The following is a 21860-nucleotide window of genomic DNA, read 5'->3' on the forward strand; positions in this document are numbered from 1 at the left end:
CACATCACCAGGGAGGTTTTGCCATTCCAACTCCAATAAACACTTTATTCCCATCAGCCTCACCCGTCCTCACGGAGGACAGAGCGCAGGAGGGGAGGGAGCTTTTCCAGACTGGTTCCATGTGGGGGCAACGAGGGACAACCAAGGCCATGAGGAGCCATTCCCAAATTCCACCATGACCAAGGAGTCTCTGTTAAACTGGTGCAACTTCAAATTTCTGACCAATTTTGGGGACTTGGTAGTTAGGAGAGCCCACAGAGGCCTTGAAAGACTCTTTTCCCAACCAGTTTTGGGGTCTAACACAGTCCAGTGCACTTCCAACAGCATCAGTATTCCTGCCCCAAAACCAGACTCTCAACCAATACCGCACTCTGGACTCAGAGGGGAAGGGGAGGAAGGGCTGGCCTTAAAAATATCACCCCAAAACAACAGGAATTTGGAAGAAATTTACACAAAGGACATAAAAAGCAGGAGCAGCTATGAAAATATGTTGAGATGGCCAAGAAAAGTCACATCAAAATATATTTAAAAACCGGAATTCCAATCTGTGTGGAATTTAAAACTCCTTTCCCCACCTATGTTTTCCTGCTCAAGGAATCTCTGTTGTTCCAGGACGTGGAACATGATAGGCAGCACCAGTTATGTCCTGAAAAAGTATTTCCCCAAACTCTGAGCACTTCCATAATTTACAAACCAAAGATGAGCTAAACCTCAACCATTGCCCCCCTCCCTCTTCCCCCTTCTACACTGGGCAGGAGAAAAGACTGCAAACAAATCTGACTTTGCATTTCCAGGGAAGTCCAGTTTTTCCACACATCAATATCCCTGCAATCCGTTGTAGACCTTCTGCACTGATCCTTGCTTCAACAGCTGCTTGAGACCTGCAAAGGAAGGGAGAGTGTCACACGCAGAGCACAGCAAAGATGTCAGGATGATTCTTCCAGCACTTCTTCCCCATTCCTGAAATCCCATACACTAAACACTCCAAGGAATGGGCAGTTCAAGGATTTGTCAGTATCAAATTGTTACCAAACAGGCTAAGGAGTGAGTCAGCCCTTAAATCCATAATAGCTCATCTCCTGGGGTCGGCACGGCACGACAGGGAAGGGCTGGCAGGTCTCCACTGCTGCTTAAAGGGCAAGCCCACATGGAGCAGAGGAAGCAGAGTGGCAAGGGTGGATGTGTCACTGTTTTTCCAGAGATTAGAGAGGGAGTCCCCTCTGATTAACTCAGCCTGGTCACTCACTGCCCTGGAGCCCCTCAGGACACAGCTCAGAGCAGCCTCAAAAACCACTGAGCCCAAAACAGAGGGAAACTCCCAACACTGTGGGCAACCTTTAAATAACTAAAAGGAGGACATCGAGGGCTGGAGCGTGTCCAGGGAAGGGAATGGAGCTGGGAAAGGGGCTGGAGCACCAGGAGTGGCTGAGGGAGCTGGGAAAGGGGCTCAGCCTGGAGAAAAGGAGGCTCAGGGGGGACCTTCTATCTCTGCACAACTCCCTGACAGGAGGGGACAGCCGGGGGTGGTCAGACTCTGCTCAGGGGAACAAGGGACAGGATGAGAGGAAATGGCCTCAAGTTGCTCCAGGGGAGGTTTAGATTGACTATCAGTAATGAAACCAACCAATTTACTTGTACAGAAGAAAATTCCAACCTTTCAGGCATGCAAATCCTTCAGGAAATCCTGCTAAAAAACAATTTGTCTCCCTGCAACCCTTGTCCTGCTTGTCTATCCTTAAGCCTTTTTGCCTACACATTCTACTGTCCTTGAAAACCAGTGATGGGATGCACAAGGGTCACAGTAGCTTTGTTAAAGTACTGGAAAACTGCCCTGGAAGTAATAACTGGAAGCATGACATCTCTCTGCCAGGCAAGAGCTTTTCATGTTCCTTGCCTGATGACCAGAGATTCCTGAACTTTTTTCAGGAACACCAGGACAAAGTGAACCCCTGTCTAGAAGCTGCTCATTATTAGGAACAGGTCATTCTCCAAGGCAAATTCACTTCCTCTCCTGCATCCAGAGGAGCCTCCAAGTCACTTTCCAGCTGGTGGGTGACAGGATGTGGCTCCTGGATGTCTGGTTCTTAAAAAGGAAGGCTGTAACTGGAGAAAGGTGTGCTCCAGGAACCCTGAAAAAATTTGGATTAGCACCATCCCACACCTCATTTCCCAGCAGCTCCCACACCTCTGGCAGAACACCCTCAGCAGTGCACAGGATATTTCAACATGTACCCGAGGTTTAATCAGGAATTCCAACCAGAAATCCTAACAATTGGTGCTACTGCACTTCAGGCACTTTTTATTGGAGCCTGAAGTCAATTTTTCCTTTGAGATGTTGCTGATACCAACTAGAAGTGACAGGTTACAGTACAGAGGGAGAGGAAGCTCTGATCAGCAGTGACCAAGTCCCACTGCAGGAAAGAAGGGATATTATTTCTGTGACTCCAAAGCTGGGGGTGGTGCTCTTGGAGGCAGTTATCTTCTGACAGCCCCAGGAGCTGGATATGTGGTCAGGAGATAAGAAATGAGGACCACTGCCAACAATAAGGAAAAAAGGGATGTTTTGAATTCTGAAGCCCACAGTTTTCCATTGATTGTGTACACTGAGTTGCTGCCACACACAGGGATAGACCTATTCCCTCATAAAACTCCTGATATCATGGATGTTTGGAGATACCCAGCACACAGAAAGGCATCTGACTGCCTACCCAGTCAGCTTCCCCTGGGAAATGTGGAATTGCTTTGGGAGGGAAAGAAACACCCAAGGCCCTGTGCCTGAACACACCCATGCCAGTGCCATCATCCCTGTTCCCGGATATCTGCAGAGGTGTGTGAGCAATTCTGTCAGAAACACGGAGGCTTCTGTCACTGCTCCTTGCCCAGTGTCCTCTAAACTGCCAAGAGCAACAGTTGGAATAACCTCACATCTGTTTCAGAGCTGCTACTGCCTGATGAAGCTTCTGGAAGGGCAGCAGAGCCTGGACTGAGACTCCACAGTGATGAGGCCATTGTGCCCTGTACAACATTCTTGGAACAAGAGGGAAAGCACAGGGATAAAACCATGAAGCAGGATCACTCTAAGCCCAGCCCAGAGGTACACACCTCCCAGCCCAAACAGCTGCAGGAAGAGCCTCAGGACATCTGAAGCTGCAGCCACCAACTGGACTGCACAGGGCAGCTGGCACAATGTGGCCAAAGCACTGGAATAAAACCCACCCAGCGCTTGGCTTCCCACTACAAACTTGAGGAGTCCAGGAAATCCACTTAAAGAAGTCAATCCACTTCAGAAGAAGCTCTGGAAGAAGTTCTGGGGATGGGGATTTCCTGAAGAGCTGCACTAGTACATGCCAGGAATATCTTTGTCCTGTGGCAGAGGATGAGGCCCTTGATTCCTACTCTGATGTGGAGCAGCAGAACCACAGAGGCTGCTGGAGCAAAGAATTCCCCCTGCTGGGAGTACAGGATTTAAGGATTTACCCTTCTGGGAATTTTAGTATTCCTACATGGTTCATCAGGTTTCTATTTGAAGCTGAGCAGCAGATCTGTCCTAGAGGGAGTAGGGTGGAAGGAGCTGTGGGAAGGAACAACCCTTCTCCTGACACAGTGTGACATTCCTTACCCTCAGCAGCAGAGGGATTTCCACAAGTCTTGCCTCCAAGAAAGTAGCAGCAGGGGCTGGAAAACCCTTTGTGATCCCATTCCAGCCAAGGCAAAGCAGACAGAGGCTGAGCCCAGCAAGGCTGTGGGGTCACACAGATGGGCAGCACCAAAACAAAACACCTGCAAACTTGCCAAGAGCTGCATTCCAGCAGCAGCACATCCCAACCTCAGCCACAACTACAGCAGCCAAGCTTCCTCTTTTCCAAGGGAAGTGGGAGTTCATCACAGGCCATCAGCCAACTGTGATATGTTGGACAAGGGGCACAGGGACAGGACAGCCCCTCCTGGCTGCTCCAGCCCCTGGAGGAGCTGTGCCAGGCTCAGGTTGAGGGCTCTGGGCACGCACCTTCCCGCTGCTCCGGCGTCAGCTGCTCCTTGGGGAACTCCACGTCGAAGGTGATTATTAGGGAGCCTTTGATGTTGTTGTTATCAAAGTTTGGAAGACCTTCTCCCTTCTTCCACAGCTTGGCGCCAGGTTTTGTGGTTTTATCCCGCACAATGTGAACCTGGAGAGAAAAGGAAATTTAGAACATTAGTGGTGTTACAGGATCCCAGGATCACTGAGGTTGGGAAAGACTTCCAAGATCATTGAGTCCAAGCCAAGACTGATTCTGACCTTGTCAAGACAGCACTGAGGGCCACATCCAGATGTTCCTTGGACACCTCCAGGGACGGGGACTCCACCACCTCCCTGGGCAGCCCATGTTATGTGTGTGCACTCCAATACTCCAACACTCTTTCCAACCCACTGGAAAGCTCCAACTGGCATTGATTCCTTGCCAAAACCAGTGATATCCCATGGGTCCAGGCTGTTTTACCAGACACATGCCAGAACTAACACCACCCTCTGCTGGGACAGCTCACAGGAAGTGAGGCACACACTGTGCACCCCTCATAGAGAGTCCACTGGCCTGGAATGCTCCAACAGAGGGAATACTGTAGATAACCAGACCCTGAGCAAGCCAACCCTCAGCACGGAGCTGCAGGTGAATTTGGGATGCACACAACACCCTGGGCCTCACCTTGTGCCCATCCAAGTGGGCAATATCCATCTCAAAGCCTGTCAGTGCCTCGACCAGCGAGATTGTCACGTTTGTGTACAAGTCATCTCCTCTCCTTTCAAACACTGGGTGCCTGTGGAAATAAGAGCCATTCAACTTTACTCCTTCACCAGAGGGGAAACAGGTCCTTGAGCTCCTTTCCTTCTATTTGGGAGTTTGAAGAAATCAAAAATAGGAGGGGAAGTGAGGAATGAATCAAATTTAGCCTCATTTTCCTGTGTAAGATATGCACTGATAAGTGTCTTTTCTATTTCAAGGGCACTGAGTGGTGAGGTGTGGCAAGAAGTCCTGACTCACACAGCAATTTTCTTAGTAGTGCATTTCCTTACAAGATTGTGTGCTAGAAAAAATGAGATATTTATTCTGAATCACACATGGCGAATTCAAGCCAAAAAAATAAAATACTTTGATAATTCCACTTTTAACAGCATCAAGTCCAGCTCCTCCAGCACCATGAGGGCTGAGCATCCTGTACAGCCCTGAGTGCTAGACCTGCACCTGCCCTGCTGAATGACAAGCTCCATCTGGCAAAGCAAGAGCCTAACTAGGCTGGAGACTTACTTAAGAACTTTTATTCGGAAGCGCAAATCTCCTGGCTCCCCATCCACGTGGGGCTCACCTGTGGGGGAGAAAGAAAAGTTTTGTTTAAAGAAAATAGTTAGCACGAGTGGAGAGACAAGCAGGATATTACAGACTTGCAGCTCACAAGTTAAAGGAAAAAAAACCCAACTAATTGACCTTTACATGACCAAAATTCTGCTTAAACATCTCCTAAAGAGCTTAGGGCTTTATGGGTGTTGCCTCAGCAAGGTCACACCTCTGCTTTTCTGGAAGACCTGTCTGCATGTTAATGATGTCCTTTAGTCACTGAAGGGCAGAGGGGATCCTTCCAAAGGCTCAAGCCTGGAGCAGATGCTCAGGTGTTGTGCATGTCCCCACTCCCAGCCAAGGGAGTGGAACTGTGTTATCCAGACTAGGAACGTGCTCCTGGATTTCAGCACATGCAGAGAACACAGCACTTCCAGCCACATGGGGGGCTTGGCACTGCCAATGCCAGAGAACCATGGAGGAGGAGCAGCTCAGAGCTGAGCACACACTCACCTTCCCCAATGAAGGGATACTCCATGCCATCCCTCACCCCCGGCTCTATCTCCACTTCCAGCGTCCGCTCCTCATTCACCAGCCTGAAAATGGGAAGAGCAACCCAGCACTCAGTTTTCAACTTTATTTATTTATTTCAACTTCATCTCAATTTTTAATTTGCGTCCCTGCGGCAAGGAGAACACCCCCACAAGCTCACACATGCTCTCCTTGCTCACATCTAAAGCAAGAGAGCCACAGCTGCCTTTCTGGTGAGCTCAGACTCAGGCAGTAGAGAAGGTGAAGTTGTAAGCTCCCAAATACACAGTCACCATCAGGGGGTGTGACTACAGCATGGCATTCCATATCCAGCTGTTCCCAGCTGTGTGCTTCCCACTCAGATTCAGCTGTGGAACTTCCACTGCAGTGTGACTGTGCAAGGAATAAAAGGCTGGAAGAGGAAACTGGGGAGCTCTACATCCAACAGATGTAAGAATCAAGAGTGGCTCCCGGGAAATGAGAAGCCGGTGTTAAACCTTCCCAAAGTCCCCGGCTCTCCCTGGGAACACAGGCGCGTTCCCCCACCTAGCGGTGGGTTTTGGAATACACATCCCTATATTGATGTCACCACATAAAATCACGGAATTTAGGATTCTGTGGAGCAGGAACGAGCACCAAACTCACTTGACGTTGGGACATTCATCACAAACAACTTCCTGAGTCATCTGGAAGCGCCCAGGCCCCAGCTGGGTGGTTCTCATCTCCTGCCTGCAGTTGCATTTCCGTTTGCCAGGTGCCTGTCTTGCCACTGGCTTGTTCCTGACAACCTGCAGGGAAGAGGGAGAGGCTGATGTCAGTGTTCCTGGGCCTCCATAAGGGTCTGGATTTCTCTGAACAGAGAATGGTTTGGGTTGGAAGGGACCTTAAAGAACACCTAATTCCAGCCTTGTGCCATGGGCAGGGACATGTTGTTTGTGTGGTGCTGCCACAACAGCTGCAAATGTGGCCTTGGCAAAACAATGACAAGTTTTCTCCTTGTGATCACATGTTAAACACCAAAAAAACTCTCTCTGACATCACTATTGCCATTCTCTTTCCACACTTTTCCACACAGGAAAGGTAACACTGGGGTGGAACACCCCACACTTTGGTTATGACACTTCCTTGTCCCACACAATGAGGAAATTATCTGGAGTTCCCCCAACAGCCACAGCATAAAATCAACCAAGGGGAAGCCAACATGCAGACAGGAGGGATTGTCAGCACCAGAGATGGAGCTTGCTTGAAAGAAGATAATAATTTTCCACATACTTTTCTCAGTTATATAATCTGGAAACTTGCAGTGACATGTTTGGCCTTAGAAGGAGACTGAAAAATCCTCAATGTGGTTTTACAAGAATTGCAAAGTGAATTTGAAGCTTATGAGCAGCCCCTCAAATATCCCTACATTCTACAGAGGGACAATTTACACCTCTTCCAACTGGGCTGCTGCACTAATCAAGCCGAGCTGGTGACTGACAACCAACAAATCAGTATTATCACACTTTATGGAGACACTGCCAGATGCAAAAGGTGAATAAATGTGTGTTTTCTTCAATAAACTACAGGAAATAGCACCACAACATCCTCCACTGCCAGACACAGAAGAGGAGCATCTATTTCAGCTCTAATTTTTGGGATAAGATATTCTGAACTCTGGTCAGGCACCTCAAACCTGGAACACAAGAAACACTGAGACAAGTGAACTTACTTCTACAAAGTTTCCTGAATACACCTCCTCCAGTGTGACCTCCAGGTCCACAATGATGTCACTTCCTCGGGGAATATTCCTGTCTTGCTGGCGAGGGTTTCCTCCAAACATGAATCCAAAGTCCCCAAAGAAACTGGAGTTAAGCACACTGGTTAGATGAGGAAGGAATTCTGGGCAAATGCTTCTACTCCACTAAAAAGCAGCCTCCTCAGAGTCCTAAAGCTCCAGAGTAAACCCAAGAACCTCTTCTTGCTCCTACAGAACACAACTGAAGTCTTCAAACACAGCAGCCATTTTGGAAGAGTTTTCTGCACTAAAAACCACCAACATTTGGAGCAGAACACTCAAAATCTGACCTCTCCACACTGCACTGCTGCTCAGCTGCCACCACCAAAAGCTGTAAACTCTCTGAGTAGCACTACAAGTCACTGCTAGCAGGATGGTTTACAGTAGTTTGAGGAGAAGAGGGATGAGGAAAACTCCCTAGGAATCCTGCACATTGTCCCTCAGAACAGAGCAGAGCAGCAGTGCAAGTCCTCACCCAGGATTACAGGAGCTGGGGAAATTTATCCAAAGGGGCAGAAAATCAGGCTCTGTCCAAGCAATGTGCGAGTGCCTTTGGTTTTTAATGCTCCAAATTCTACAGGGGCTGTGCAAGTAACCACAGCATTGCTTTGCAGAAGGAAGAGTGTCCCCAAAGTGATGAGTGACAACAGGTTAAACCCCAATCACACACGGAGATAACCTGAGAAAGTTTCCACATGTTTGAAGCAGGTGCTGCGCCTGAAAAATCACCCACAGTGGCCAGAGGTGCCCACGTGGGCAGTATTTATTGGTTCCTGTCTGCAGCAAGGAGTGGGGCACACCAAAACTGGAAATTGCATGTGGGATACCCACTGTAAATGTATTTTTTCAAATTCTCAACTTGCACATCAGAGACCCTGGGCCAGGTAAAAACCCCATCAAAAGGGTGCTTGAGCATCACAGAATCAGAGCAGCAGCTGCAGGACAGCCCAAAAGGGTTAAAACTCCTTACTGGGAGAAGATGTCTCCGTGGGAGCTCTGGTGCCCATCCTTCAGGCCCTCCTCTCCATAGGCATCGTACTGCTTCCTCTTCTCCTCGTCTGACAGCACCTGGAAAAGGCAGGGATGGAGGAAAGGCTCATCTGGAGCTGAGGGGAGGTGTTGGACAAGGCTCTGAGGGCCCCCAGCACTTTTCCCTGGGGACTCTACAGGAGCCCTGCTTGCTGTGCTGTCTGGGAAAGTTAAGCACACAACAAGTATATTTCATTCATTAAAAAAAGCAGGAGCAGCCTGGAAAACATAAACATTGAGTTTATCTTAAATATTAAAAAAAGAATCAGAAGGAAAACTCAAATTCTACAAAGTAGGACATGCTGAGGCAAACCATTACATACCACCATTCCTATGTCTCAGCCATGACTTTTAAGCATCAAATTTATTTCCTAAGTTTTGATCTTTGCTCTTTCCTGCCTCAGAGATCCAGAAGTCTCTGATCACATTTAGTCTTCCTTGCCCTTCCACCCCCATTGATCATATTTGGAAAAGCCAGAGATGGCAGGTTGGCTTTCAGAAGGCTGTACAGGAGTGGGAACAGATGGAGAAGCAACTCAACAGGTGGAGAAGCAGCTAAAAGATGAAAATCAGCTGAATTTGGGATGTTTGGAGAAGCTGTGGCTGCCCCATCCCTGGAAGTGTCCAGGGCCAGGTTGGACGGGGCTTGGAGCAACCTGGGATAGTGGAAAGTGTCCTTGCCCATGGCAGGGGTGGGACTTTAAGGTCCCTCCCAACTCAAACCATGCTGAGATTCTGTGGAATTATAACCACTGGTAAATGGGAAAACAGGGAGAAAATCAGCAGTGACTTCACTACTTCCACCCAGCAGGTAAGGGTTCAGTTGTCCCTTTGCCACTTGAGATTCCCACGGAAACCCCTCCCAAATTCATCCTGAGACTCATGACTCTGTGTAGAAGAGTCTCAGCTCCCTCTCCTGGGATCAGTCTCCTTCCTAGTTGAAACAGCTGAATTCAGGGCATGGAGCTCTGGGCTGGAATCACCAAGCCTGTGAAAATGAAGACACTGAGCAGGTTCAATAACCTACTTTCCCCTCAATTTTTTTGGGAAAGCTTTGCCATAATCAGCTACCCAGACCCTGAGCAGCAGTGCTGTTAACAGAGGCTTTATGGTGAGGAAAATTCTGCTTTGTAAGGGTCACCCAATTCTGGCTCCATTTCACCCAAAACAACCAAATCAACTCACTGTGTCCCACAGCTAACTCAGTAGAAGGATTTCCAAGCTCTCCTGGCCAAACACAGATAAAGACCTGGCAAGGAAGGGCATCAAAAGCTTCCCCCAAACCTCACACACATCAATACTGGCTTTCTGATTAGATTTTACAAACATTTTTTTCACTCAGCTTTTAAACAGAAAGAATAATCTCAGCTGCTGGCAAACACTTAAACCACCTGGAACCTGAGGAAGAGGCAGAGAAATCCTTTGCCAGCAGAAAGTGCCAACAAGATCCCAGATCACAGAAGCAGCACCAAGCTCACAGCTCCACGTGCATCAATCCTGAGCTGCTGCAAATGATAGGGGATTACCTTTTTTTTCCACAAAAATATCTTTACAGTCATTTTTCCTGTGATAATAAAGCTAGTTTATTTAAGTCAGAACTAAAAAGGGGTCCCAGCTCTGAGAGAAAACAAAATTGAACAGTTTTCTTTCTCAACACAGAGAAATAAATGCCAGCTGGTTCTCCTACTTCCTCTTTTGAGGAATATTTGCATATCTGAGGAGCACTAGGGATGGAAGCAGGAGCCAGGCTACAAACCCTTTTCCCTGCAGCTGGGTTTTTCCCAAAGGACCCCAAGCTCCCAACCAAAGAGCAAGTCCCTGCTAGGAATTTTTGCCAATGGAATTTCTCAGCACCATCTTCCTCTGGGTCTCTCTGCTGCACAGGGGGGAGCAGGAGCAGAAGGAGTCCAACAGTGACAGGAGGAGGACAAAAAGGACAGAAAGCATGCAGGAAACAGCCTGCATTCCATCACTGTGTACGTACAGCCAAGGAAAGCAGGCTTTGACTTCACACCTTTGGGCAATACAATAATCTGTATTTGATTTATCTACTGCACTGGGCTATTAGTGTGGGGGATCATTTGCATGCCACAACATCAGCACGGAATAACAGGAATCCTGCTGTGTCCCACAGTTACTTTTCTCACTTAATATCCTCTAAACCCAAGGCCAGCACCTTTCACTTGCCATCAGCTCAGACTAATCCCAGCCAGGCCCCACACACACTTGGAGCTGCTGCACCTCCACTCCTCCCTTGAGGAACTGGGAATAAATTCCAAAGAACTTTAAGCTGGTGCCTTGGCTTCCTCCTGGCTGAGAGAGCTGAGGTGTTGGATTGTCCTCTGGCAGGAACAGCTCTCCAAGCAACCTGGTATGCTCTGGATCCTTGCTTTTCATTTGGGAGAGTATCTGGATGTATTAACAGGGGCAGGATGGAATTTGGTGTAGTAATAGGGGGAGGATGGAAATTGATGAGAAGGAGAAGGAAGGAAGGGAATTTGATCCCTGCCTATGGCAAAGGGATGGAATGAGATCCCTTCCAACATAAACCATCCTGGGATTCTGTGATAATAAGAGATGTGGGATGGAATTCAATATATTAACAGGGGGAAGATGGAATTTCACACGGTAACAGGGGAAGGACGGATTCTAGCTGCATCCTATGGGAAGAGCCTTTAATTCCCTACAAACCTCCTTTCCCACCCCCTGAACGCTCCAGGATGAATCCTCACGAGTCTCAAAGGCCAAGCTCCAGCCTGTTTTACTGTGAGCCCCATCCACCCTTCCCAGCCCGGGGAGGACATTCCCGGCTCCCGGCCTCACCTCGTAGGCAGCGCCCAGGTCCTGGAACTTCTCCTGCGCCCGGGGATCGTCGGGGTTCCTGTCGGGATGGAGCTGCAGCGCCAGTTTGCGATAGGCCTTCTTGATGTCCTTGATGGAGGCGCCGCGGGACACCCCCAGGATCTTGTAGAAGTCTCTTCTGCCGTGGGGGGAGAGAGAAGGTGAGGGAAGGGGAACGGGGAGGGCGTGTAGGAGAACGGGGATGGGAGAGAGGGGAGGGAGAGGACATGGGAGGAAGACGAGAGGGGCGAGGGGAAACAGGAGAGAGCAGAGCGATGAGGGGAAGCAAGCGGGGTCCCGTCAGCGCCGCGGCCGCCGACCCCGAGCAGGGGACGGCCTGGGCTGAGGCGGACCCCCCAGGCCCGTGGGCGCGGCGCGGCGCACTCACCCCGCGGCGGCCTCCCCGCAGAGGCAGAGCAGGAGGAGGCAGAGGCGGCCGATCCAGGCGGGGGCCATGGCGGGCCCGGCCCTGCCGGCTGAGGGGGAGCGGCGGGAGCGGCGCGTCCTGGCGGCACCGCAGCGCCCCGGCGGCCGCCGCCAGCCAATGGCAGCGCGGGGTGTTCCACGCCAGCCAATCCGAGCGCGCCGCCGCGCCCCGCCAGCCAATGGGCTGCTCACACTTCACCGCTGCCGGCCAATCGCCTGCCGGAGCGTCGCCGCCGAGAGCGCCGGCCACGCCCGCCGTCTCTCCAGGGTGACTTCCTTCCTAACAGCCAATCAGAGAGCGCATAGCTTCTTCCCGCCCCCGCTCCAGCAGTCTCAGCCAATGGGCAGCGGCTCCCGGCAGGCGGGAAGGGCCGTCTCTATGGTGCCCGCGGCGGAACCCGGAAGTGGCGGCGGCGGCGATGGCGGCGGCGGGGCCGGTGCGGCTGTGGGTGCGCACGGAGCCGTTCCTGGTGGGAGCGCTGCCGGCCCCGCCGCCCGCCCGCCTCACCCCGCACTACCTGCGCAAGGCGGCCGCCTACGCCCGCGCCCGGGCGGACCAGGGCTGCTTCCCGCGGCTGCGTTGGCCCTGCTGGCGGCACATCGCCTGCGGGAAGCTGCAGCTGAGCCTCGACATCGCCTGGCTCTACTTCGAGCTCTTCCGCAGCCTCCTCGGGTCCGCCCCGCCGCTCCGCCTGCGCTGGGCCGAGGCTGAGGCGGCCTGCACCAGCGCCGAGGAGCTGGAGCGGGAGCGGAGCAAGGCAAGAGCCGGGCCGGCCCCGAGCCCGCCGCAAGGCAGCCCGGCCCGGCCTGACAGTTCTCTCTCTCTCCCGTGCTCTCCAGCTCTCCGTGGACACGCTGCAGTTCCTGCTCTTCCTGTACGTGCAGCAGCTGCACAATGTGTCCCTGCGGCGCTCTCTGCTCGGCGACGAGTGGCCCAGCCCCAGGACCAAGTCTCCCAGGCTGCCGGGGAAGTCGGCCAGCAGCAATAAGGTACTCGTGCCTCCGGGATTCTCCCCGTGCAGGAGGAACTGCCCTCAGGGGGCTTGCAAAGGGGCTGGTTTGTTCCTGGGAGGGTTTCACCTGTGAGCAAGGGTCCAGCTGCAGAATTCCTGTTCCCTGGTAACGAGGCGAAGCTGTTTCCGTCTCTACAGTTTATAAAAAGGTTTTTCAAAGTTTTCCACGAGGCTTTCCTGGAGTCCAAAGCCCACTGGATGTTCCCTGAGAGTCTTGGCGAGTCTCCTTTTGAGAATGAACAGCCTTTTTGCTTTGTTAGTCAAGCAGGCAGCTCTCCTCATGCTCATAGTGCCTTTCCCGTGATCCAGCGTGGAATTTTGGATTCCAGGGTGCCACGTTCTGTTTCTGAGAGGGGAGTTGATTGTTCAGCTGTAGATGAACCATGTGGAAACGCTGTTTCCTTTTAAGATACTGCCAGATATTTAGGAAGGAGTGAGTTGGATGTGTCCTTTGGGCAGCTCTGTGCGGGAGAATGCATTACAATTTGCAACCCTGTGCAAGGCCATGCCAACCTCTGGAATTCTGGCACAGATGTGCTGCTGTGAGCAGGATGAGCTGGTGAAATGTAGCTTGGGGCAAGCTGGAGTGATTAAAAATAGGAGCTGGATAACTTTATCCTGAAACGTTGAACAAAAGTGGTGAGGACAAGGTGCAATCACAGCCCTGTGTTCCTTCAGCAAAAGTCAGCTTTATGAAGCTCTGCCACAATTGCAGTCTCCTGCTTTTTTTTGGGCTGGAGCCCTTTAGCATTTGAAACAAGGATTCTTTCAGAGGCTTTGGTTTATTGGAGAAATGACCCTCTGCTTTTTATCCTGGCACTGAAACCTGGCTGCAGGTCTGGCCCAGCTGCAGGGATTTTCCAGTGGAGCAGCTCCAAGACCTTGAGTGTCAGTTATTGATTTGTGTCCTCCCTTTGAACGCCAGCAGCAGTGGCCTGGGTTTCTGTAGGACTGTAGAAGAGCCTGGTGCTGCTCTCTAGAAGGAAATACTTGGTACTTGAGTTGGAATGAAATGCTTTATTTTGAGTTTTTGGGAGGAGGTGTCTTTCCAGCTTTGGGGGAGCAGAGCAGCAGGAGTGAGCACTGTGCCTGACTGGCTTTCCTTCTTCTGGAAGGGTTCTGAGCAAGGATTTGTATGATATGATATGATGTGTGATTTGTATGTATGATATGATATGGTGTGATGGCCATGGAGCTTCTCAGCTTGGAGAACTCACCCCCTTGTGTGTTTTCCTGCCTCTCCAGAACTGGAACGACCAGGAGCACCTTGCCTTTGTTCAGAGCCACCTCTTGGATATCTTGGAGCTGCTGCTGGAGCCAGAGCAGCTCTCAGCCTCTTCCCATTCCAGCTGCAGCAGCCTGGTGTCCTTTGAAGCCGTGCGTGCGCTCAGCTTCCTGCTGGAGGGCACCGTCAGCAATTCGGGCACCGTCCGGCCCCTGCACGAGCTGGCCCTCAGGCAGCCCTGCCACAGCCACAATGGGTACTCCAAGGGCTCCAGAGCCTTCTCCCTGCCCAAGCTGGAGAGCTGGCTGCGCTCCTCCCTCACTGCCAATCCCTTGGGAGTGTCTGTCTGCATCAAGGCTGGCAAGAAGCTGGCGTGGGCACAGCAAGGTGGGTAAAACTGCTGGGAGGGTGTTCTTAGAAAGACAGAAATATGAGGGGAAATGGGGATGTGGGGAGACATTGGGGTGTGGGGGGAAATGGGAATATGTGAGCAAAATAGAAATATATAGAAATATGCAGAATTACAGAAAGTAGGAGTATGGAAAAGTAGAAGCAGAAGTATTCAGAAATATATGGAAATTGAAATACAAAAGTGTAGAGAAATCAAAAAATAGAAATAGAATTAGAAATACAGAAATAAATTTAGAAATACAGAAAAATAAATCTAGATAAATAGTGTAAATAAAATTTTAAGGAAAAGTAACCCCAGAAATGGGAACTCAGCTCTTGTTGCTGACCAGGGATCTGGTCTAAGTTTCCTTGTCTCCAATCCAGCCCCTCTTCTTCAGGGATATGGCAGTGGAGCCAAGGCACTTTCCCCCTTAGGATAAGGAATTTAACTCAATGTTTTGTTTCCCTGACTGTGGGATCCCAGAAGGGGCAGTGGGTTAGGGAGGATGGGGAAGGGCTTAAGGCTTAAGGACCCTAGAGGGTCCATTTCCTATTTTAAAACACACAATTCCTGCTTAAAACCTACCCTCAGGATCTTCTTGCTAAGGTGAGTCTTGCGTTCATCTCCAGTGGAACTGGAGATTCTTTGCTTGTGGGAGGCTTTGACTGCTCCTAAGTAATCTTGAAGTGGTTTTGATCCTTCAGTGTCTCTCAGTTTCTGAAATTTCTGGTGCCTCGTGCTGCTGACCTGCCCAGGAGGCATCAGGGATGGTGTGACTGCTGTGGGATGTACCATCCTTGAACTTTGAGGCTGATTATTTTCCTGAGGGATTGCTGGACCCAGAACTTCTGTGGGCTTTGTTTTGCAGTGGAAGGAACAACCAGGAGAGCCAAGATTGCCTGCAGTGCCCGGCTGGTGCCAGAGATGTCCCCCATGGTGATCATGAGCCAGGTGTACAGGCAGACCCTGGCCAAGAGCTCAGACACTCTGGTGGGCGCTCACGTCAGAATCCATCGCTGCAACGAGTCCTTCATTTACCTGCTGTCCCCTCTGCGGTGAGTTTGGGTTCTCCTGGGACACAGCTGCACTCCTGGCTGACCATGAGTGTGTTCTGGGGGCCAGGAGGCCAATGGGATCCTGGGGGTGTTAGGAAGAGCATTCCCAGTAGGTCAGGGGGCGATCCTGCCCCTCTGCTCAGCCCTGTGAGGCACAGCTGGGGTGCTGTGTTCAGGTCTGGGTTCCCCAGGAGGGGTAAGGAGCTCCTGAGAGGGTCCAGTGGATGGTATGGAGATGATGAAGGGACTGGAGCATCTCCCTGACAAGGAAAGGAAAGGGTGGGAGAGCTGGTTAGTCTGGAGAAAACCAGACTGAGAGGGGATCCCATCAATCCATACACGGATCTCCAGGTGTGCCAGAGACAGGATAAGGAGCAATGGCCATAAACACAAAAAGTTTCACCTCAACATGAGAAAGAACTTCCTTCCATTGAGATGGCAGAGCAATGCAACAGCTGCCCAGGGGAGAGGTGGAGTCTCCCTCTCTGGAGACATTCCAAGCCCAATTCCCACCTGGGCACGTTCCTGTGTCACCTGCTGCAGGTCACCCTTCCTTGGACTGGATGGAGGCTCCTTCCAACCCTAATGGTCCTGTATTTCCCTGGCAGATCCGTGACCATCGAGAAGTGCCGGAATAGCACCTTTGTCCTGGGCCCCGTGGGGACATCGGTGCACGTCCAGAGCTGTGACAACGTCAAGGTCATCGCGGTTTGCCATCGCTTGTCCCTCTCGTCCACCACGGGCTGTACCTTCCACACTCTCACCCCCACGCAGCCCCTCATCCTCTCGGGGAACAGGGCAGTCAGCTTTGCCCCTTTCCACACCCATTATCCCATGCTGGAAGACCACATGGCTCAGGTGGGCTTGGCCACTCTGCCAAACTACTGGGACAGCCCCATGCTGGTGTGCAGGGACAGCGGTGACACCAGCTTCTTCCGGCTCCTGCCCCCCTCAGACTTCTACACCTTTGTGATTCCCTTTGAGATGGAAGGAGACACCACAGAGACCCCCGGGGGGCTTCCCCAGGAGTACCAGGAGGTGCTGAGCCAGCGGGAGCAGAAGGTGCAGGTGTGGCAGCGCATGGTGAAGGAGGCAGGGCTGAGCAGGTGAGTGTCCCCCAGGAAGGGCAGAGCTCAGCCACGTGGACAGAGGGTTGTTTGATGGGGTTCCACAGAAATCCTTGAAGGATGGCTTGGGTTGTGTGAGCCATGTCTTACAGGCCAGTCCTAGAGCATTAGTAATTAGCAATCCTGGGATTCTGTTTGGTAAGGTGGGAAGACTAATACTCACAGGCATAGCTCAGGGTTGTAGAATTCCAAAATTCTTTGGGTTGGAAGGGACTTTAAAGCTCATCCTGTTCCACCCCCTGCTGTGGGCCACCTTCCACTATCCCCGGTTGCTTCAAGCCCTGTTCAACCTGGCCTTGAACAGTTCAGGGATGGGGCAGCCACAGCTTCTGTGCCAAGGGCCTCACTACCCTCACAGGGAAGGATTTATTCCCAATATCTGATCTAAATCTGCCCTCTGGCAGTGGGAAGCCATTCTCCTATGTCCTGTCACTCCAGTCCCTTGTCCCAAGTCCCTCTCCAGCTCTCCTGGAGCCCCTTTGGGCACTGGAAGGTGCTGTGATGTCTCCCTGGAGCCTTTCCTTCTCCAGCTGAGCACCCCCAGGTCTCCCAGCCTGTCTCCAGAGCAGAGGTGCTGCAGCCCCTGGAACACCTCCTTGGCCTCCTCTGGATTCCAACAGCAGCACATCCTTGTTATGCTGGGTATCCCAGAGCTGAAGGCAGCTCTGCAGATGGGGCCTCACCAAGTGGAGTGAAGGGGGACAATCCCCTCCCTCCCCATGCTGCTCCTGAGGAGGGGCTTTCTCATAGCTGCATTTTCCCAGCTTGTGAGACTCCAGGAAAAGCACTCCCAGGTGCTGCTGAGGTGAGGGATCCACCATCGACCCTGGCAGTGGATTGGGTCAGGGCTGGGTGTGCACCCTGGGCTGCCTGGGGTCCCTCTTAGCTCAGCCTTCACCTTGGGATTGAAGCTGTAAATGGCTGTCCCAGCCCTTGCTGAGGTGAGCTGGGAATGTGCATGTGCATCATTGCAGCAGATCACCTTTGGGCAGTAACTTTGAAATTCCTCTGGAGTAGATCACATGGAATCCTCTGCCCAGCTTCCTTGGCAAGCACAGAATGGGGATAAAACCCCATTTCAAACATCTCTTGTTCTCCCTGGGCTGCTGCTTCCCTCCACAGTTTTGGGAAGGAGTTTGGCCTGTCAGAACTTTCCTGTGGAAGAAATGTGAGGAAATGGGGATGATGTGCTTAGATTTGCTGTCATCTGCTGTAGTCACAGGAGGCAAGAGCTCGCTGCTTATTCCGTAAAAGGGGGGAAACTCTGGCAAGTTTAGAGGCTTGTTGAAAAGAAACTGGGCAGCTGACAGTGGAAAATGTCTGTTGTCTCCTGCAGGCAGGGAAACAAGAAGGGAGACAAGTAGGAAGCTTAGAGCAAACAGGATATCAGGCTTGTAGAAAGAAAAAAGCTGCTGTGCTCGAGCGGGGAGGTGAAAGAGAGTGTTAGAAATAAGAAGACATCTTTCAAGAAGTTGATGTTGTCTGATTGAGGAAACTGGGGCAAAAAAAGAATGTAAATCCTGCCAGGCTGAAAGTAAAACCCCAGTAAGACAGGACCAAGAAGACAGCTTGAGGAACAACTTGCAAAAGCATAAAATCCTGTTTATTCATTTTTCTGAGCGTATCAGACAGAAAGTCTTTCAGGGTCAGTAGCAGATCAAGGTAGAGAAAAAGCTCTTGGAGAAGATAAATCCACAAGGGAAGAAAGAAGTGACTGCCTTTGTGTTCACTGGGGAGGAATTTGGGTTAGTTTGTGTTCCAAACCCCTGCTTTTTGGGGAATGGCTCAAATGGAATAGAACATACAGACAGCAGCCTTAACTTGAAAAAAGAGTGTGGATACATGGAGCCTGTCTGAGGGTGAGTAGGGCAAAACTGAATAGAATGGCCTGAATTGGAAGGGATCTTAAAAACCCAACCAGGTTCCACCCTCTGCCATGGGCAGGGACCCCTTCCACTATCCCAGGTTGCTCCAAGCCCTGTCCAGCCTGGCCTTGGACACTTCCAGGGATCCAGGGGCAGCCACAGCTGCTCTGGGCAACCTGTGCCAGGGCCTCAGCACCCTCACAGGGAGGAATTCCCCATCTGACCCTGTCCTCTGGCAGTAGGAAGCCATTCCCCCTTGTGCTGTCACTTCAGGCTCTTTCAGAGTCTCCATGTTTCTTGTAGCTCCTTCAGGCACTGGAAGGCCACAGTGATTTTACCCTGAAGTTTCTCTTCTCCAGGCTGAACAATTCCAAATCTCCCAGCCTTTCCTTAGAGGAGGGGTGCTCCATCCCTCTGTTCCCCTTTGTGGTCTCCTCTGGAGCTGGTTTCCTGCTTTTCCCAGTACAGAATGGGGTCAGCACATCAAATTAGGAATGGGTTCAAAGCAAACCCACATCAAATCTCCAGAATATTGAAAAATGTTCACATTTCATTGGTGTTCAGAAATTAATTGTGTAAACTCCTTGGAAAAGTCCATCAGGAACTACTCAACACCTGTGCCACCTTTGGCTTAAGAAATACCATATGTGAGCTGATCCCAGAGGGCTGGGATGCTCTTCTGGAGATGCTTTTGGGCATCTGACCAGTGCCTGTTAACTTGAGCTGAGTGGCCCACCCTGATAGGCTTGCCAAAAACACCTCAAATGTTCATTTGAGCAACAGAAATTATGTGAGATGTGTTTATAGGTGCATTTTTCCCCTGATCTCCATCCTCTCTGGTGCTGTCAGAACAGAATTTCGTGTCCTTAGTGTTTAAGCACTGGTTGCTAATCTTAGTTTTCTCCCTTTTCAGACAGTTTTTCAGCTGTGCCCTGAGGGGAAAGTGGAGGCAGCCCTGGAGCAGGGTGGTTGTGGTGGTGGGATGGGGAATTTTGTATGACTTCTCCAACTCCACCAGGTTCTGCCTTTGGTGTTCATTAGCATCACATTCACTCAGTAAAAACCTTTTCTGGTTGTCTCTGCAATGTTCAGGAGCCAAGCCTGCCTCTTCCTGATACATTTGGAGGCTTGTTTGGATAGTGGAGACATGGTAGAAGTATAATACTGTGAATAAACGTGATTTTTCCATATTTCCCTGCTGATATGTCTGCTCCAGGGATCAGAGGAAACAGTTCCAGACTGTGGTAGAAAACAAATTCTATGAGTGGCTGGTTCAGACAGGGAACCTGCAGCAGCTGGACAGCCTGGTCCCTCCTGCCCTGGGCTCCAAGCAGGCAGCAGGATAACATTCCTGGGCAGGATAACATTCCTGGGCAGCAGAAGGAAAGGGAGGTGAGTAAAAGGCCTCTTTCTCTTGCTTCTTCTCTCCCCCCAAGAATTGTCCCATGTTGGTGTGGACAGCCAAGGCAGAGGTATTCAGTCTGAGTGAATGTTCTCACAAGAGCCTGGCATTTGGGTTTAGTTCTTACTTTCCTGTCAAAACCCATTCTCAGCTGAAATCTGTGTTCTCAGCATGGCCTTGTTGCAAAGTTTGATTTGTTGGAGGCATCTGTAAGGCAGATGGGCAAATTGCACATAATGTGATATAAAACTGATTGGAATAGCTGCTCTTTCAAAGAAACTCTGTGTATTGATGTCTACCCATCTCACTTTTTGCTGAAGAGAGTTGAGTGAGACTTTGGGTAATGCTTACAATAAGACTTTAGATAATTCTCACTTATTCTTCCCAAGCAGAAGTGGTTTAGGAGCTGGAGACCTGCCCTTATTGGGCTCTTCTGCCATGGCATGTTTCAAACCATTAGAAAATTGTTTTATTTTTGATTTAGCCTTTGAATTCCTATTTTTTCTTTTTCTGGTGTTAGAAGTAAAATTGTCTCCTTTTATTTTGTTCCAGAGCTCTGGGAACAGCCAGTGATCCACTCAGCCCAGTTCTCATTAAGACTTTGTGCCATCCCACCTGCACCCACTGGATCTGACACCCAGCCCTGGTGTGGATGGGACTGCCTGGCTGCTGTGGGATTCCTGAGCATTGCTGCTTTCCCAGGAATGTGCTGTAGCAGTCACCAACAGGATGGCACTGGGGGAAGATGAAGTGTGCCTTGTTGCAGAGCTGTCACAGCAGTTAGTGTCCATGGTGTCCAGCACACCAGGTTTCCTGGGACAAAGCTGGATGCAGGCCCTGGGCATCACCTGCATCCTCATGGTACAAACCAGTGGTGCTGTTTTTATAAATGTGAAAAAGAAATGTTTCAATTTTTAATGAGTGAAATCAAACAGGTTTTTTTTTTTTTTAATATGAAGGTGGCACTTTTTGAAGATTAATTTTTGTATATGGTTGCATCGTTTTGACAAATGTCAATAAACCAGATTTGTTGGATAAACCTGGCACGTGTCCTGTACAGTTGGTCTTAGGGGGACAGCATCTTTTATCTTAACGAGATGTGAACCTGTCAGAGAGAGACACTGCTAATTTATGGGGAAAGTGGAGCAAAAAAAGAATGTAGTCCTGCCAGGCTGAAAGTAAAACTCCTGTAAGCTTCAGCCATGCAGCTGAAGGTTTTGAAGGCTGCCCTGGCACAATGTTTTGATACAAGCCCTATTGCTATCTCTCATAATTTTCATAAAGATTATCAGCTTGAATAAGCACCATTCTCGTGTGCTGGTGGGATGTGTTTTGAGGAGATGTGCTCATAGCTGAGCACTTAAATAAGCTTGGAAAATAGGCAAAGGCATTGCATGGATGAGTGGAGGCAGCAGCTGGTGGTGCCTTGGGAAGAGCAATCCAAGCTGAGAGTGAGGGGAAGGCACAGTGCTCTTGAGTGCACAGCCTCAGAATTCCTCTGAAGGTCTCCCTTGGCTCCTGGGCAGGCAGGTGAGGTGAGTTTATTGTATTTATTCTATTTATGTAATCTAAGTTTATTGTATTTAACCAACCTCTAAAGGAAGGGATGTGCGAAGTGACCACAGCTTTGAGCTGTAAACCTGGTGATAGAACCCAGCTTGTGCTTGATCTCTGATCTTCAGGAGTTAAAAACTAAATCAATCCAAGTGGCCTCAGTGAGAGCAACAGCTCTGGGTGATTCAAGGCTCCTAAAATGGGAAGAGGAGCAGCTGCTGATTGTGTGTGCCCCAGGCTCTCCCATCTGCCTGCATTTACAGAGCTGCTGTTGCGAGAGTGCTTGTCCTGACAGATTTGAAAGAGGGGCTGCGT

At 50.4% G+C, this 21860-nt stretch overlaps 2 protein-coding genes across 2 annotated transcripts; one reads left to right on the forward strand and one right to left on the reverse strand.

Moving 5' to 3' along the window:
• Window positions 1-16: 16 nt before the first annotated feature.
• Window positions 17-12035, reverse strand: DNAJB11 (DnaJ heat shock protein family (Hsp40) member B11). The gene is made up of 10 exons (XM_041486807.1): window positions 11876-12035; window positions 11470-11626; window positions 8588-8685; window positions 7552-7684; window positions 6486-6628; window positions 5823-5905; window positions 5283-5340; window positions 4683-4794; window positions 4007-4166; window positions 17-881 (listed from the first exon to the last, which is right to left on the reverse strand). Exons 1-10 carry the CDS (start codon window positions 11941-11943, stop codon window positions 817-819), a joined length of 1077 nt encoding a protein of 358 aa, XP_041342741.1. The 5' UTR covers window positions 11944-12035; the 3' UTR covers window positions 17-816.
• A 285-nt stretch (window positions 12036-12320) lies between these two features.
• Window positions 12321-21034, forward strand: TBCCD1 (TBCC domain containing 1). The gene is made up of 7 exons (XM_041487063.1): window positions 12321-12671; window positions 12754-12903; window positions 14172-14538; window positions 15411-15597; window positions 16206-16703; window positions 19806-19981; window positions 20544-21034. Exons 1-6 carry the CDS (start codon window positions 12333-12335, stop codon window positions 19933-19935), a joined length of 1671 nt encoding a protein of 556 aa, XP_041342997.1. The 5' UTR covers window positions 12321-12332; the 3' UTR covers window positions 19936-19981; window positions 20544-21034.
• The last annotated feature ends 826 nt before the right edge of the window (window positions 21035-21860 follow it).

The sequence above is a fragment of the Pyrgilauda ruficollis genome, unplaced genomic scaffold (assembly GCF_017590135.1).
Source record: "Pyrgilauda ruficollis isolate IOZ18807 unplaced genomic scaffold, ASM1759013v1 scaffold79, whole genome shotgun sequence".
Taxonomy (NCBI): domain Eukaryota; kingdom Metazoa; phylum Chordata; class Aves; order Passeriformes; family Passeridae; genus Pyrgilauda; species Pyrgilauda ruficollis.

What these genes read in the sequence shown, in the direction of transcription:
- DNAJB11 (XM_041486807.1), bottom strand. Translation starts at nt 11,943, where the DNA reads ATGGCCCCCGCCTGGATCGGCCGCCTCTGCCTCCTCCTGCTCTGCCTC. An exon ending in CACGGAGACATCTTCTCCCA is followed by an intron (nt 7,685 to 8,587) that starts GTAAGGAGTTTT and finishes GCTTAACTCCAG; the next exon opens with TTTCTTTGGGGACTTTGGAT. An exon ending in GATGAATGTCCCAACGTCAA is followed by an intron (nt 5,906 to 6,485) that starts GTGAGTTTGGTG and finishes TCCCATTTTCAG; the next exon opens with GCTGGTGAATGAGGAGCGGA.
- TBCCD1 (XM_041487063.1), top strand. Translation starts at nt 12,333, where the DNA reads ATGGCGGCGGCGGGGCCGGTGCGGCTGTGGGTGCGCACGGAGCCGTTC. An exon ending in TGGAGCGGGAGCGGAGCAAG is followed by an intron (nt 12,672 to 12,753) that starts GCAAGAGCCGGG and finishes CGTGCTCTCCAG; the next exon opens with CTCTCCGTGGACACGCTGCA. An exon ending in AGTCGGCCAGCAGCAATAAG is followed by an intron (nt 12,904 to 14,171) that starts GTACTCGTGCCT and finishes CTGCCTCTCCAG; the next exon opens with AACTGGAACGACCAGGAGCA.